Source organism: Pelmatolapia mariae, linkage group LG2 (assembly GCF_036321145.2).
Source record: "Pelmatolapia mariae isolate MD_Pm_ZW linkage group LG2, Pm_UMD_F_2, whole genome shotgun sequence".
Lineage (NCBI taxonomy): Eukaryota > Metazoa > Chordata > Actinopteri > Cichliformes > Cichlidae > Pelmatolapia > Pelmatolapia mariae.
The window spans coordinates 23,030,882-23,048,210 of NC_086228.1; the positions used below are offsets into that span (position 1 = coordinate 23,030,882).

Genomic DNA, 17,329 nt, shown 5'->3' on the forward strand with positions numbered 1-17,329 from the left:
GGACCAGTCTCTCTATTATACTTGCCAGGCAGGAGCAGGACATTTGCTGAAATAAAAGGCATGAAGGCTGGGGACTGATTGTGTTGTGTTTTTGCTCACGTCGGTTTTTAATCACTTGATTTCTACTAGAAGATTAGTATTATGCATTAACCTGTGCGTTTTTCCTACGCAGAGATTTAGAGAAGGGGCATTATAAGAAGTCGCCTGAAGTTAAAGAGGCTGCAATATTTGGGAGTATCGCGGCACATTTCAAAGCATTTTCTCTGCGATATTTGAAAACGGAGTCGTGCAGTGAACGCCTGCGTGTCCCTTTTAAAACAAACCCAGCGCCTGTCAATCACAGCGCATTCCAACCAATCCCAAAGCTCCCTTTTTAAAAGCAGGTTGGCCTGCTGTGCTTTTATATTGCACCATGGCCTGTTTCGAAGCATTTTTACTACCACGGTTATTGCCACAAATCAAGAGGGCAAAGTGAACGGCATGGGACTCACACCAACTTTAACGAAATTGAGTCTGGTTCCTACTTCTGCGAAGTTCACGGCCAAGAATTTCACATGCAGATGATATACAACAAGGAAAATGGAAACAGAATTTCTAGGTGTATCCTGAGTGCTGAATTGGTTGATTTTGCAAACTCATAGCCAAACTCACAACAAAACATGACAAGCCTTTCGAGGTTTAGTGGCTGCCCTCTCTCTTGCGTCAACCCCGGGGAGAGCAATACTGAACCCAGCGTGGTGCTGCCACCTTTGGCAGGAGAGCACATGGGACACCCCACTGGCAGTTCCTTAAAACTCTGCCCCTCGCACAATTTGCGAGACTACCCAGAGACGAGGTCCAGTGCATATGTTGACCATTCGGTTCCCAATTTTTCAGACTCTGGATACCCCAGTCACCGGTTAGAGCACAGCCCTAGGGGCATTATCATTGGAGCCAATCTTTCTGGAGCCGGCATGCCACCCGTCACTGATCAACTGGCATCAAGACCTAACCAACATGGAGGGATTGGACGCTATCGTGACTTTCATGGCTGCAGAGACAACAGAAGCCATACTTTTTTCACAAGTTATCAGGAGCAGGCCCATGCGTCCTCCGACGCATCTCGAGATCTCGGCAGTCAGATGATGCTGGGTCTGCCTGGCGACCTCCTCACCCGGACTCACCCTTACGGCCAAACTATCAGCCCCAAGGGAAACAGCCAGCAACTTGTCACTCAGTTCCTGGGTCTGTACAAACCCCTGAACATGGCAATTCAGCGTGGAGGAGGAGACGCTTTCCTCAGGTGCTCAAAACAAACAGTAAAGCATGAGCTGGTGTGCAAGTGGAGTGACGGCCAAGAGGGGGCTGGAAAGCTGCCTTGCTCCAGAGCCTTCGGGACCATGTATGAACTTGTCACCCATGTGACAGTGGAGCATGTCGGAGGACCTGAGCACTCTGAATATGTGTGTCACTGGGAGAATTGTGTGAGAGACAGGAAGCCTTTCAAAGCCAAATACAAGCTGGTGAACCACGTCAGAGTCCACACAGGGGAAAAGCCATTTCCCTGCCCATTTCACGGCTGTGAGAAAGTTTTTGCAAGATCAGAAAATCTAAAGATCCACAAGAGGACTCACACAGGTCAGTTAATGAGAAGACAACAACACACATAGTGATAATGATAATAATATTAATAACTGTCAGTTTTATCAACTTTAGAAGCTCAATCATTAATATTTAGTAGTTTTCATTTTTTACCAATGTGAATATATTTTTTATGTTTTCAATATTCAGTTGTTTTTTCTTAAAAAAATTTATTATTATTATTATTATTATTATTATTATTATTATTATTATATCTGCACAGCACAATGTAAAGTGTTATTGAAATGTTACGGAAAGCTTTTTGTGACACTTGTCGCCTTCTCCGTTACTGCCTGACAGAGAAGTAGTAAGACAGTTGCAAACTATGTGTAGTATAGGCAGCAGGCCTAGTGGTTTGGGTGCCTCTCCCACTTCATTCAGTGAAATTATTAAATAAATCCCGGGACACCGGAGAGTCGTGACGTAGCCGTTACGCTGCATCTGCCTCCCAGGGACTCATCTCCTGTACTCAGGAACACTAACAGAGCACATCACACTGTGATGTAGCAGTAGTTGGTAAGTACAGAGATGACCTCATTCAGTGTAAACAAAATGAGTTATATTTGAATTATTTCCTTATGCCCTGTTGACTCTAATAGACATGTTACTTGAGGCAGTGTGAACCTTTTATAAAAAGAAAAATCACGTCACTCTACTTTTGCCCTTTTTTCTGCACAACTAACATAAGCACAGAATCAAATATATATAAAAAATATTTCTGCTTGTGTTGTATATAAAATATTTCAAAATTTGCGGAACAAGATTTAATTACAATGAAATACAGCCAAATTGTACTGAATAGCCTCTTTAGAAATAAGAGAAGCTGGACCGAAAGGCGTTTATTAAGCAGCCCTTTTTCTTATGCTGTAAATTATTTTACTAATGAAAGCAAAGAGACAGAGGCAGAACAGAGAGGCTTAATGGCATTTAAGCTATTACACAACTGCACATGCACACTCTGTTCAGCTTATCAATTTATGTAAAAATATATATTGAGATATTAGCTTTTTCTTTTTAATTCTGTTTTTAAATTCAGATAAATATGCACACGCAAGGATTACGATTCAGACCTTTTTTTTTCTTTTTTTTCCTTCAGTCCGGCGTTTACACATTTCCCCACGTATGTGCAGGAGGACGAGGGCTAGCAGCTATAGGCAGCTTTGTGCTAGAAGAACAATTAGTATCCTGATGGCCATAATTCACTCTAAGCATGGTAACTGAATTTAAACAAATCAACTGCGGTCGCAGGTTAATCTAATGCATGTTTAACTAGGCCCTGGAGCCTTTTTGATTTAGTCTGCAGATACACTGCCTCATTTGTTGCAATTAGGACCGCACCAAAGTTTCAGCAACTATTATTTGTAGATTGTTAGCAATTTACCTTTTAAGTGTCACATTCTTAAAGAATTCTAACCGATGCCTATGGGCGGCTCTGTGTTTTGCTGAGCGAGTGATTTAAAGTAATTTCATAGTGTTGGGCGAAACATAGCTGTACACTTTAAAAAAAAAACAAACTTTTAGATTCCCATTTCATATGACATGGCCGACCCACTGACCCAGGCCACATCAACATTAGTTTACATGGTCAGGCAGAACATGCGGAGACCTGCAAACCTTTTCGTAACTCGCCATCACTTTTCTCTTTGCACATTTAGGTGAAAAACCTTTTAAATGTGAGTTCGAGGGCTGCAACCGGAGGTTTGCAAACAGCAGCGACAGAAAGAAGCATTCACATGTGCACTCCAGTGATAAACCCTACATGTGCAAGGTCAGGGGCTGCGACAAGTGTTACACCCACCCAAGCTCCCTGCGAAAGCATATGAAACTCCACTGCAACAAGACCCAAGTCGCCAAAGACGGCGACGCGCGTCCTGGTGGTGGGGGTCACATTGCGGAGGGCAGGTCAAGCCGAGTCTCGGATGGAACCCAGATCAGCCCCCCTCATCCACCCACCTCATCTCAAGATGTCCCCCTGTCCCCAGAGAGTCGAGACGAGCCGACCCCGAGGTCACGTTTCCATCACACATTTGACAGCAGTTTGGACTACTCAACACACAGGTCACAGCCCCTCTTGGACCCTTTGTTGTTACAGAGAGGCAGCTACAGGCCTCAGTCCTCCCAGTACCCCTGCAGCCAGACAGGTCACGCTTTTGCCCAGAGCTCAAGGACTTTCTCCCCTGCTTCTTCCTTTCAGAAAAGTATTGTTAATGGATGGTACACATGCCACAGCGGCGTGGACTCTTTCCCACCAAAGCAATGCAATAACATCCCGTCTCTCTGAGGTGTTGTTGGGACACACACAGGCGGCTTAGAATGTTGGGCCTATTTTTTCATGTGGTAGCTCAAACTTACAGCTGTTGTTCTCTGTACTTTCGTAAATGTTGTATTACATATTTTGCGTGACGTCCTCAGTTATCCTATTGAGTATTCAATGGAAATGTGGCAAGCTTTATTTGTTGTCGTGAGGTCTGTTCGGTTGGGTTTGGTTTAAAGCCCATACATCTCCCAAAAGTGGATTATAGGAACCGTTATGTGTATTTCTAGTTTTCGTTGTGTTGCATAAGTATTGAAGATATCTATCTTTAAGTGGGGAAAAAATGACTAAGGATTTAATGGAAATCTGCGTGTTGATTAGTCTATTCTGAACTTTGAATCTTTTAAGTAAAAGGAAGTGTCTTGCTGAATGTAGCCCTGACTGTAGGGGTCTTTCTTGAATGTAAACTAGTCTAATGTATGTCTGGATGAATAGAAATATTATTCATGACTTATGTACGTCGCAAGATAAAATAAATATCTAATTTTTTTCGCCCCCCTCAAGTTAAATGTTGAGGTTTAACAACCCTGCGTGACGGGCCTGGAGCATGAGTTGTAATTAAAATACCGCAAGGCTCAGTAGTTTTTTTTCCTGCCCTTGATTATGTTTCACTTTTTGCCCCATTTTTTTATTATTTTTTTATTACACACTGTGTATTATATGTATATTTCACATTTCTGTGCAGAGTAAGAGTGTGAGTATAAACCAGTGGTCGTGTTACTATTCAAACGTTTAATTAGCATACAGTTCAACTGTACATAAGCTCACTGTATAATTAATTATCCTATATTTTATTAAAGTGTCTATATTCTCTTTGATCAGGAGTGTGTGGTTAAACCCAATCAATGCATGATGCCAAACCTTGTTCTTCCCCTTAAAACACATCCAGTCCTATTCGCCATATTTGCAAGTTTGCATTTTTGTGCAAGCCAGACCTACCGATGAGTCTGCATAATCTATATGTATATACATGCAGAGTCTATATTCTATATGTGGAAGTGATTTGATTGAGGTAAAATCAAAGGTAACTGTAACGTGGTAAGATAAAATCTTCTCAATACAAAAAGGAAATTGCAGTCTCCAAAACGAATTTAATTTTCTTAACTGCGCAATGATTTTTTATTTTTTTTTATTTTTTTTGGAGAGGATGGAGATGTGTTTTTATTGCGGGGTTTCGCGCGTGTTTTCATTTAGTGATATCAAATCTGATTTTTCTTCATGTTTAAATCAGTTTATAAATTTTATCTCCTTATATTATTTCTGTGTCTTATTTAGACGCACATATACACCATGGAGCGTTTTATTTTGAAGGTGAACAAGCTGTAAAGAAAAAAAAGAAAAGACCCAAATTTAAAGTTAAACATACTTTAAAGATATTTACATTCTAAGAATTTTAATTGAGTCTGAATTTTTAAGACTTTCAGAATGTTTTGCTAGACATATGTGCTGTTCTGTTTGATTTGGGTATTGGTGTATGTTAGAAAGTTTTTTTGTTTGTTTGGTTTTTGTGGGGAAAAAAAGCTCAAAATGATTCACTTGATTGCTCTTTATGGATGCACACATTATTAATAGTTAAATGTTTTACTTCGCCTATAGCACATTTTGGGAGACACATATGATCACATTTATTTGTTTTTTGTTCCTTCAAATACAACCCTTCAATTAAAACTCTCTTTAAAATAAGAAAAGTGGTATTGGGATTTCAGTTTGAAGCCTGTATTTGTCTGTACAGAGCTTTTACTCCGTTTTGCTACTAATCCTGGTGCAGACAATAGCTCATTTTTAGTGAACTATTGTTGCTATCCAGTCTATTCTGAGATCACACTTCCTGTTTCCTGTCCAAGAAGCAACACCCCTCTCTAACAATACCAAAAGAAAAAGTAACTGGAAATTAAGTGATCAGGTTTAGGTATGTTCTGTAGCTAAAGACTATGTACACAAGTATGTATGGTATAGCAAATAAGTATACTGTATGTCCTTGTCCTGCTCAGGAAAGTATAGTGCTTGGTCATTGTGAAGGTGGCAATAATCACAAATAAAGTAAAAGAAAAAGAAATTCCACTCTACTACTATTAGAAAATGTTATTCATTGCACCTGTATGGATGTCAGCATATTCTACCATTAAACACGTTAATGACTAGTGCCATCTAACTTCATATACCAGTTTGTGTAATCAGGTCTCATGTGCACCAATTTTATGTTTCCTTGGAATATTTTATTATGTTGATCTGACAGGCTTTGATATATATTTCTTCTTTATTGCAGTGAAATAATTTTACTTATAGGTGAGTTTGCTCTGATCATAGAATATATGGGAAAAATAGGCTAAAACTACATCTGATTATGCACCCCTTACACATGTTACTTTATACACATTCTGTGACGTTACATAAGAGTTTGCAGTTTTAGTTACATTTGCTTTTTTGACGTTATTTGTAAAACAATTTCAAGCGACATAAGTTTACTTCTACGCTTATAAAACTGTGGAAAAACATCTTCTTTAATCTTCTCATCTTTATTGCCTAAAACACACGTTCTTCATGTATTTCCACAATGTAATTGTTATCGAGATGGTGATACTTGCAATCTGTGATGCACTTGTTTATGCATTCTGGTTCTAGTGTATGTTGCTCATGATACTCATGGGAATAGATCTTTTGGGAGAGTCAGATATTTTTGATGATGCACTTTACAAATCCCCCTTGAATCTGATCGCAGCTAATTTTTGTTTTTAACTTTTCAGTGTGAGACTTTGTGAGAAGCGTCAACATGTTTTATTTCTGTTTCAATAAGAGAAAAAACAGTTTTAACCTGTGTTAATGATTTCATTGTTGACTTTAGCGAATTGGTGCCGCTGCATCAGTACTGTTTAGGTTGATAACAATAACATTCATAGGGTTGAAGTTCTTTGTGGTAAGTACTGTGATATGGCCTAACATGAAGATTTCAAGTGGCTGATATTGTAAAATATTTATATTGTGAAGCGTTTCCTTTTTGAGCAAATTTAAGCCAACCTAGTGTGCTTTGATCAGTATGCTTTAATGATGAGATGACTGAAATTATGAGGCCACTTTGTCCTGAAATGCAACAATATCAATACCTTTCATCAAATGCTTTATGTACTACAGTTATCTTTAAAAAAAATCTTGAGCTATTCTGTATCTCATTCTTCTTCTACTGAACCCCAAACTGTCGCATTCTGCCCTTTTCTGCTCTGTTTCTAAAAATAATACATCTCTCCACAGAAAGCATAATAGAGGTGATCAAAAATAATTTTGAGCTCAAAGAAGCCTCTGTGTTTGTATAAGCAAAATAGTTCTACTGTAGTGTTAGGAGTCAAAAGGTAACAAGCTAAACACTGATATTCTCAGCCTCCAGCATGTAACCCTTTCTTCATATATTCTGACCATGCCATGGGTTTTTTTTCCCATAAACACTGAACCTTGCCACACCCTTCCCCCAAGTAATCACAACTGATTAGACCTCCACTTCTCAGTTTGCCACTTGTCTGCCGCCATCTTTACTTTTGTACTCTCTGCCTAGCAACAAGCATAGGCGCCATTTTGGACTAGGTATACAGGGTATACATCATTTTAATGTAAATAAATCTATTTCACCCTGGGATCTGGTAAATTACTATCTTGCCCCCCTGGGCTGCTGTTGTGCCATACTTAGGTTGAGCGCCAACTGTGTAACAGGGGGTGGTCTTTGGTTTTATGCATTATCATAACCACATATGGCATCTAGCACAACTTACACTGTGTAGCTGGCGTACTTTTCTGGGTGCGGCTTAGGGACTGAGCTTGGTCTGAAGAGGCAGGAGAATCTGTGTCAATGTTCATTCTGACTGACCAAATGTGTTTTTAATTGGATCTCTCCCCCCCATCCTTCCTAGGTCAAGCCAGTGGTTCTTTTGCTTCCCACCTTGGTTTCTTTTCATCCACCCCTCTGTGCCCCCTCCCATTTTTTATTTTTTTCCCCAGATCCTCTTGTTCCTCTGCCTCATCTATATCTATCCCTGCAGCTCCTGCCCATCTTCACCTTCCATGACTTCTTCGTGATGGCACCCTAATCTCTGCCAGAGTGGTCTGATGGTAAGTAGGTATCCTCTGCTAGATTCCCCCCCTGACATGCATGGAACTTGACTCACATATCTGCTTTTTCTTTACACTGCCACTCCATGGAAAATTGCAACACCACATGGAAAACTGAATGCAGCTGCACTGACTGCTGCTTTATTTTCTTTTGCTTGCCCTTTCCAGCTAAAGAATGGTCGCCACAGAGGGGTGATGTCAATACTGTATAATAAGGGCAGTTAAAAAAATGAACAAATTTTAACTCTGAAGTAAATTACTGGACAATATACTGTACAACTATTAAATAAGACCGAATAGAAGAGTGAAATTTATGGGTCACTTGTTTCTATCTGAGAACATTTGTATCTGTTTCATGTCTAAGCATGTGCAGGTTGACAATTAAAAAGCTCATAAAACACTCAGAAGCTGTGCTCTTATGGACGATATTGCAATCATCGCACTTACATGCACATGTTTTGTGTGGTTACGAGCCATGAAATGGTGAATAGCAATGCTGAATCCCAGTTCTATGCTCTTATGATTTAACCAAACTGATCCTTTAGTTTTCCCTCTCATCTTCATCTGCACTGTAGTTTTCTGATTTCAGTGGTGCCAACCCCCTGTGTAGTCCAGCTTGTACCAGGTCTTATTAAACTAGGCTCCTGTCACTCTTCCCTATGGCTGCTGTACTGTCAGCTTAATCCCAAGTCCCTGAAATACTCAGCTTTCTGACTGTTGTTAGAGAATTTACGAATAATTGGTGTCACTAAATAGAGCATCACTTAATAGCCAATATATAGCAGTATAGAGAGAAAGGTCCCGTCTATCCTTATATTTGCTGCATATTTGTCTTTTGATGCATTGCAATTTACCCCTGTGGTTGGTTCTTAAAAGATGCCTTTTTTTTCCTTTTTCATTTATTATCTATGCCTTACATAACTGAAATTTTGACAGTTTTTGATGAGCCAGTTTTTGAGATTTCATGGTCTCTGGGTAAGCTGGTAAGCTCAGGAGGTAATCATATGACTGACAATGATCATTTCACATGGAGAATAAACAACAACCTAAAAGCAAAAGTTTTTTTTTCAGATGTGGCCTGCAGCACTTGTTGTGGCCTGTTGCAATGCAAAAGGAAAATAAATAATATTTTAGAAGTCCACATCTCTCAAAATTCATGCTTTCAAGGTTTTTATTTTTTTTTTAATTTTTTTTTATTTTTTGGGGAGTTAGAGTAGGTTGTGTGGGGTGAGCCGACCTTTGAAGATCTTTCAACTCCTGCAAGCTCCAGGCCTATGAGATGCACTGCCATCCTTTTAAGGGAATGACCATAACTTTGGTCCCCTTGCTTCTAATCCCTCCTCCAGACCCTTGTCATCACAGATCAACCAGTCTGAGCCTTAATGTCCTCCACTTGCTGGCAAGGGCAGCTGGTAGCTTTCATGTATGCGAAGAGTCACATGAATATGCTTCAATCTGCACTTGGACCAGAAATTGATGCCTTTATCTTCATCTGTCTTTCTGAACAGTATATGATCTTTGACATACATCTTAGAGCTTCTGCATAATGATTCACGTTTTACAGAATGCATTTGAAGCATTATTAGAAAATCGCTTTGATTTGGACTCCTAAAGAGCACATTGCCTTAGATTTTACAAAAACAATGCAAAGAGATCCTAAATGGCTGTTGTCTTTGCTGTCTCTCAAAACTGTCACCTTTCATTAGAAACAGTTCAGTTCTGTTGCGAGATACAGACTTTTTGTACGATTTCTCAAATCTCTGCTGTTTGAGGTTGAACTTAAAAAAGAAATTACATTGATCACGGTCCAGGGTGTTTCAAAGTGGTGAGTAATCGTCAGTGTTTAATTTTATCTGTTGCAGTATGCATTGCAAGGCGGCTGCATGATCAAGCCTGTGAACTCTACATCTGAAGGAAGGATTCTGTTTCTGATCATATCCCTATTGAAGTCCATCCATTTGCCGAACATGGAGGTGTTGACACACTCGCGCTTGCACTCACTGGTATGTGGTGGTTACATTTCTATGTACTGGACGTGACTGTGTGCCGATATTTAGTGTTTGTAGCAGTAGTGGGAGCACATTTTAGAACGCTGTAAGAGAGGATGCATGGCAATCTCGCTGTTAACCTTCAGCCTTACGAGTTCACCCCAGGGCCTAAATCTACAATGATGGATGTAAGGTGACGGGGAATAGGGGGTCTTCACAAAACCTAGGAATTTCCCCTGTGGTTTTTTTTAATTACAGTTAGACCAAGATTTGCACTGCGATGATATTTTATATTAAGGGTGTATCATTAATGGAGGGGACAAATGTGATTTGTTGACCCTAAAGTGGATGGCACAGACAAAAACAGAATAATGGTATTGAGGCAACAGGAGGGAATGCAAGGTAACCGGTTGATGATATATTTATTTACACTCATCAACAATATAATGTCCCCAGGGGACCAAGGTTTCATTTATGTCCCTTTGAATTTAAAGCCCTAATAATGGAAATCATTAGCCACTTGCTAAAGAGAGCACAGGGGCATGCGAGAGAGTAATTAGTGACCAGTGAAGCTTTGAGGAGATGAAGTAATGTATTTAAAGGCAAAAATAATCATCAGTAAGGAAACCTGGCCTTCTATTAGATGCAGTCTGTGATATGGTAATTTGATATGCATTGAGTGAGGATTCATGCGTACAGTATCACATTAAATATCAAAAACAGCTGCATTAATTTTTGTTTCACGATCAGTGGCATACCACCTTCACTGCTGACTCAGACCTGTGACGTGTTCACCTTTTCATGGATGACTTTCAAAAAGAACAAGGAAGAACTGATGGTATTTATTTCAGTCCGCAGGGAATAATCCTAGTTTTAAGATATCTGAAAGAGAAGAGGGATCAAAACTCCATCTCCTATGTAACAGGAGAGTGTGTCACATTGTTTCTTTAGGTCCTGTATTAAAGTAGGATATGGCAGAGGTAATTAGCAATTTTCCTCAGCTCAACTCCAGTACCTTATGTTATCTGTTTGGTTGCTGTTGTGAATGCCATAGCATTCCTTTCAGTTATGTAAGTGACGGAATTATGCAATCTCTATAAGTATGTTTCAGAAAAAATAATCTTCAACAAAAAGGAAAATATTCTTATGGAAATGCTATGCCTACAGTATAACAAATACAAAATCCCCACCGTTTTGACATGCATCAGGTCAGTAATACCCAAACAAAAGCTGAGCGTGCAACAGAAGAGAGAAGAGAGGGAGTTTGTTTACTGTAGAAACAATGATATTTGTTTTTAAAAGTGTGCACTTCTTGACTTTCAAGACCAAAGAAACAGCTACAAATGAATCAGTAAAGCTATGTGTGTAATATATTTGACTCGTAATATCACTTCCTGTTTGAAAACATCATTAACTTTGCTATATGCATTAATTTAATTCAAAATATCCCACAAAAGGGACCATGAATAATTCCAAGGAACCAATGGAAGAGAGAGAAAAAAAGATACAGCCATCACTCATATCACGCAGCTGCAGTATAAGTACCCTTTTTCAGCCTGTGTTTTAAAATGGTGTAAATGTCCTTGTATTCATCAACACATTACGGTAATGTGCCAAACAGGTACAGTGTAAACAGCTTAGAAGTCAGCATGCACTGTTGATAATATAAATTGTAACATGTGAACAAGAGATCATTGCAAAATGGCTGACTTGACTGCCTACACATATTTTTTTTACTGATCTCTAATATAAAACAGCTTTTACTGTTGTTGCATGTTGCATGTAAATCCATACAATATCATAACAATATCAATTTATGTTTTTTCCATTTTAGTTTAATTTGGGGATCCCAAGTAAGAAGATATTTTCTTTTCTTTTTTTACTGTCTGCTAAGAAAGGCAGATTGTGAGACTGGAAGGTGGTGTGTGTGTGTCTGCGTATGTAAATATGTGTGTGCGCATATGTGCATTATGTGTGTGTTAAACGGGACCTAGGCCACAGCAGCGTGGAGGACTGAAGTCCCCGTGTATTCTAGCTCAGAGATCACAGAACTTATGAAAGACTGCTCTTTGATCATTTCCATTTCTAAAATAATTTGCTTTGAACATTTCAAGTCACTTGTGCTTTTATTTATGGAGCCTGTAGACAATCAAGGAGTTGAAAATAATTAGGCTCACGCGCACACGAGTGTGGACACGTATTCCCTTTCAATCAGTTAAAACCAGCTCTGTTAATTAAAGTTCTAAGCTGTGACTCTGCCCAAATAATTTTCTTGTAAGCTACTGCATTCCTCAGATCTGTTGTCAGTAGTGCATATTTTCTTTTGGTTGTTCCTTTCTATTTTTTTTCTTACAGAAATCCCACTGACCCATATAGTTGATCTCATTCTTGAAGCATATAATATAGATTCCAAGTTAAGAGAATAGGGGCTCTATTATTAGTCCCATTTGAGGTGCGCAGTCTCCATCTAGGTACTGCTGTGTATTTCTGAATTCCCTGAGTGAAGGCATTACCATCTCATTTGGGTGAGGGTGAGATTACCTCATGCAACCGAGCTGTTTTATCACAGAATATCTAGGGGAGCTGAGCTGTAGCTGCTGACTGTTTATTCAGGCAGCTGAAGGAAGAGACATTCCAGACACATTTCACGAATATCACACATGACAACTTGTGATGCCACCTTACTGATGTTTCCCATGAAAGGTCTCTCACTAACAACAACATCCTATTGATCTTCAGCACCATTTTAACAACCTCCTCTCACCCTCTCACACATACACACCTGAGTGGGTATGGATTGAAAATGTTAGCGGTTAGCGGCTAACTTTGCCAACACATCCTTTGGTATGTCTGTCAATTAAGCCCAGTCATTGTAGGAGTGGCTCAAGAGCAGTCCTGGGCAGAGAGAGAGTGATGACAATCAAAGGTGTAAATAACGGCTCATTTCGTGGTGCAGAATTAATATGCAGCACTTACATTTTTGTCCTTATTAAAAGGATGAGAACTCAAAACAAGAAATAAACTTCTTGGATTAAAATTCTGTGTTTAATTGGATAGATGAAAGGAGCAATTAGTTGCAGTTGAGTTAAGTTCTTTTTTTCCAAGTCAGCTCATCTTAATTTATTTAAAAAAAAAGAGAAAATAGTAATAATGCATTCATTCACTTCTTTCATATTTATTTCACATTTTTATAGAATGCCACTGCAATTCATTCAACAGTTCGGCTATCGAATATCTTTAATTTTTCTATTACGTTTGAGATCATAGTTCAAAGTTGTTTTTTTTACCAAACTATATTTTCTTACTATGTTTTCCTTTTTTTCTATTAACACCTGTCTGGCCTTGTCAACAAAACAATAGCTAACATATTTACCACAAACTTTATAACAGTTTTTACTGAGTTGCTTTACATTTTAGTTATATTTCATAAACTGCATGCATTTCAGTTTTTTTTACATGAAGGTAATTTTTCTTGTTGTTACTGTAGTCCATATAATCATACTGCAGAGGTCGGACGTACAGGTAGGATTACTTTTTTACATTTTAGTTTTTACCAACCCAGATTCCAGGTCATTAGGTACATCTGAGAAAAATCTGACCATAAGTTTGACCATTTCATGACCATTACATATCCTACTGTATATTACTGTATATTACTATACACTACTATTCTTATTGTATATATTGTATATCTTATATCTTATTCATCTGTTCCTCTGTCTCTCCTGCTGCTTTGAGCATGTACATGACAAAAGAATTTCCCTCGGGATAAATAAAGTTATTCTTATTCTTATTATTCTTATTTGACTGTGTTCAAAATTATAACAGTATAGTAATATTTTTGCAAACATTTCAGCAGGTATGAGAACATTTTTAATTAACATATATTGCATTCAGTGATTAGTTCTCTCATGAGAGCCAGTAGGAGGAGTTTAAGTTACAAGCAAATTCACTGCACTCTGCCACTCAGAGTTGATTTCATATTTATGCTTGTGACGGCTAAATAGAGGGATGTCAAGAATCAGAATTGGAACTGTAACTGTATTTATTGTCATGGTAAGAACATACAGTGAAATTAATGTTGCTCTTTGGTGCCGGCATAAAACACAAGACGTTAACTAAAACATATTGCAACGGAACGTGGAATTAATAATAATGTAAAAATTGTTAACACCGTAACTTCACGGTCAACGTGGATGCTCTGATTTATGGTGCTACTGTTGCTTTATACTGAGCGTTTTTTCAAATTTTTTTTCTATTGAAATGTGATGAGCAAAATACACTTTTCAGTGTAATGCAGTACAGCTCAAATGCACATAAGACTACAGCCTGCTACGCTGCCATTAATACTCATGCTGTTTAAAAAAAAAATTAAAATAACATTAGCATCAAAACACTGAATTATATCCTTGCTGCCAGTAGATTTAAATTCAAGGCCATTGTATTAGACTACAATATAGTTAGGTAGTTAATAGTATAGTATTTTATCCCAGTGTAAACAATAAACTCCTAAATAAGTAGGCCAATATTGTTTGAGTTTATTTTGCTTCTCTGAAATATTACAACACCCCCCCCCCCCCCCCCCCCCCCCCCCCCCCAACTACAGGTTAATGAGAAGTTCTAATTTCCCAAAGATCATAGGAGAGATAAACGCCCACCACTTTTTAGTTCCTCTCTGTTTATTTCTTCTTCGCTGGCTCTACATTTGTAGGCATGAGATGCTCTTTTTGTAGATATACAATTTCAACCGAGTGATGCTGGTGCTGTTGTAACGTTAAAGGATATGTTTCTTGTTGTGGAAAATGGGTGAGATGACTGGTAGTGTCGTTCCGTTATTGCACCGACCTTACTCATCAATCAGAAATCAAAGCTTTGACAGTTGCCAACATTAAAGGGCTGCTTCTGGCACGTCTTGTGCCAAGAGGCTTCTTTATGCTGAGCATATTAATATACTGTAGGTCATGAGCAGGCTCATCTGCTGATCATGTATGAGAAGATGGATACTCTCGAGCCACACCAGGCACAGATCCAGCCAATATTCTTGCTGGAATATAAACTCATCCACTACAAGTGCACTAGCTGGCTACTGAAATGACTGAAGTATTATGACACAGTTTTTTAATCAACCAGGAATTTAAAGTAGAGCTCATGAAAAGTAAAAAGCAAACCTGAGTTTAACTGAAAGAACCATTGCTGCAAAAAAATAAATACAATTCCTTCATCCTGGTGTCACATCTGTTTGTAGAAAAAAAAGTGATTCAACAGTACAAGCTGTTCTTATTGTTAGTTGCATGTTGTGTACAGGCCATAAGCTCATATTGTTATTACAGGCTACTTTTGGGTTTTGATTTCAGACATTAAAAAATAATAATTAAAATGCAAACGCTTCGAGTTTCAGACCTTGTCGTAAATAACCTTTCATTTTTAGTCCATGTATCCACATTTAGGTATTTTGTCGCTATGTTTTTTCTCCACGCGGTTTGGAATTTTGACTTGGGCAAGCTATCTGTTTATCTGCACACGCAACAGAACTTGAACCGACTCTTTTTAGCATTAAAATAGTGTCTTAAAATCTCAAGGAAGTCAGAGTTAGCAGCGAAGCTAACAGCTGTAACTCTTTGATTTGCCGCTTCAGCCACACATTTATGATCATTAAGGCAAATGTAACTTGTGTCCACCTTTGCTTAATTATTACCTGTAATTAATTCTTGCTGACTCTCAAGTAACTACTCATCATTTTTAATTTTAGTCCAGTTTGGAGTAAGTTTAGACATTAGATGTAAAAATGTTGAATTCTTAGATTTTAGCAAATAATTTGGCCTGTTTTGAGATTTAAAGTGTATATTATTAGAATTTATATTGACACATTATTATTCTACAATGAGCCTGTCTGTCTAGGCAAACAGAAAAAGCAAAGCCCATTCATCCTTCTGAAACCGCGTGCACAACTTCTACCGCTGACTGCTGCTTCACAAAATCACCAGCGACGAGTGCTGTTTTGCAAGGGGCGGTGTCTCTCAAAATTGAGATGGATGGTTTACAAAAAATATGTGAAACATAACATGCATGTTTCATGATGTCAGTGACAAGACATGGCACCATGTCTCCTGCAATGTAGTTTGTGCCTTTACCAGAGTATCTTAATTCCTGTGCAGAGACTGTGATTTAGTCTTTTTTGTGTGTACCGGGACATGTTTATGGGCTAATAGGCCTTTGTTAGTAGTACTCTATTTATTTAATACAATTGTAGTGTGAACAGAAGGAATAATAAACAGGCTGACTAAACATACGATTCTTCTTTTGGGCTGAGAAAACCCTGTGTAAGGACACAAAAGGGGGACGTTTCCACAGCGGAAAGTAAATTCTTTTGAAGTGGAACTAATCATCTGAGGGATGGTTTTCGTTGTCCTAACAACGCAGCTGAATTGGAATGAGCCTTCTTTTTTGTGGAAGATATGTTTTCTTTTTTTCATTCAGAACTGATGATGATAGCAGTTTCACGCCCTGTCCACCCACATTGTCCGTCCAAACTTCTCTGCAGATAAGTCTTTACTCGGAGACGCCGAACACACGGCGGGTGACTCTTGGACTGTGACGTCAGCCTCACTCTTGTGTCTCCCAGTCTTTCTCTTTTTTAAATACCATTAGAATGAAAGGGGAATCTCACAGCAAATCCTTGCCAATAACAATTCTTTCATAGTGCGAATGGATCAAGACTCAAAACTACCCCATATCATAATATATCTTCTTTTATATTATGATATGGATAATATTATGCATTCCTCTTTAGGTTAAGGTTATTTAAGTCAGGTTTTATCAAAATAAACATTTATATTTTATAGAAATTTAAAAATATGAAGGTTAAAAAGTTACATTTCCTTCTTATTTTTTTTTCTTGTTTTGCAGTATTGAAGGCTCTTTTCAAGATGAGAAAAAATACTTCAGGCATCTTGTTGAAGTTTTGTGTGTGAACATCTTGAATGCTGTCATAAAAGCTTCAATTAAAGATCTTTACTCAGACGTTTTGTCTTTATTTACATTTCTGTAGTGACAACAAAGTTTGAAACAGTGGATTGCACATGAAATAATAGTTGAAATAAAGATTTTGATTATTTATTGTTGTTGTTTATTTTATGAACTAAACTTGGCTTAAAGTAAAATAAAAAACATTTCCTATATCACTATGATGAAAAAACAAGAAAGGAGAGCAGAGAAACTTAAATCATCGACCTGGTAACATTTGCATGCTTTGAAAGTCAGTCAAATGATACAGGTCTTAATTAAATCTGTACAGAGATAATTAAATGTCTCT

At 38.2% G+C, this 17,329-nt stretch overlaps 1 protein-coding gene and 1 long non-coding RNA gene across 4 annotated transcripts in view; both read left to right on the plus strand.

Annotated features, from left to right (window-relative positions):
• Positions 1–17,329, plus strand: part of LOC134642930 (uncharacterized) — an 84,763-nt gene that overhangs the window by 54,398 nt on the left and 13,036 nt on the right. For 2 of the 3 annotated variants that reach the window (XR_010096334.1, XR_010096335.1), the window contains exons 3-4: positions 7,919–8,029; positions 9,892–10,032. This is a non-coding gene — a long non-coding RNA (uncharacterized LOC134642930). The remainder of the gene's footprint in view (positions 1–7,918; positions 8,030–9,891; positions 10,033–17,329) is intronic. The other variant, XR_010096336.1, reaches the window with a different exon arrangement.
• zic6 (zic family member 6) lies at positions 365–5,951 on the plus strand. Its single transcript, XM_063495016.1, has 2 exons — positions 365–1,617; positions 3,276–5,951. Exons 1-2 carry the CDS (start codon positions 660–662, stop codon positions 3,899–3,901), a joined length of 1,584 nt encoding a protein of 527 aa, XP_063351086.1. The 5' UTR covers positions 365–659; the 3' UTR covers positions 3,902–5,951.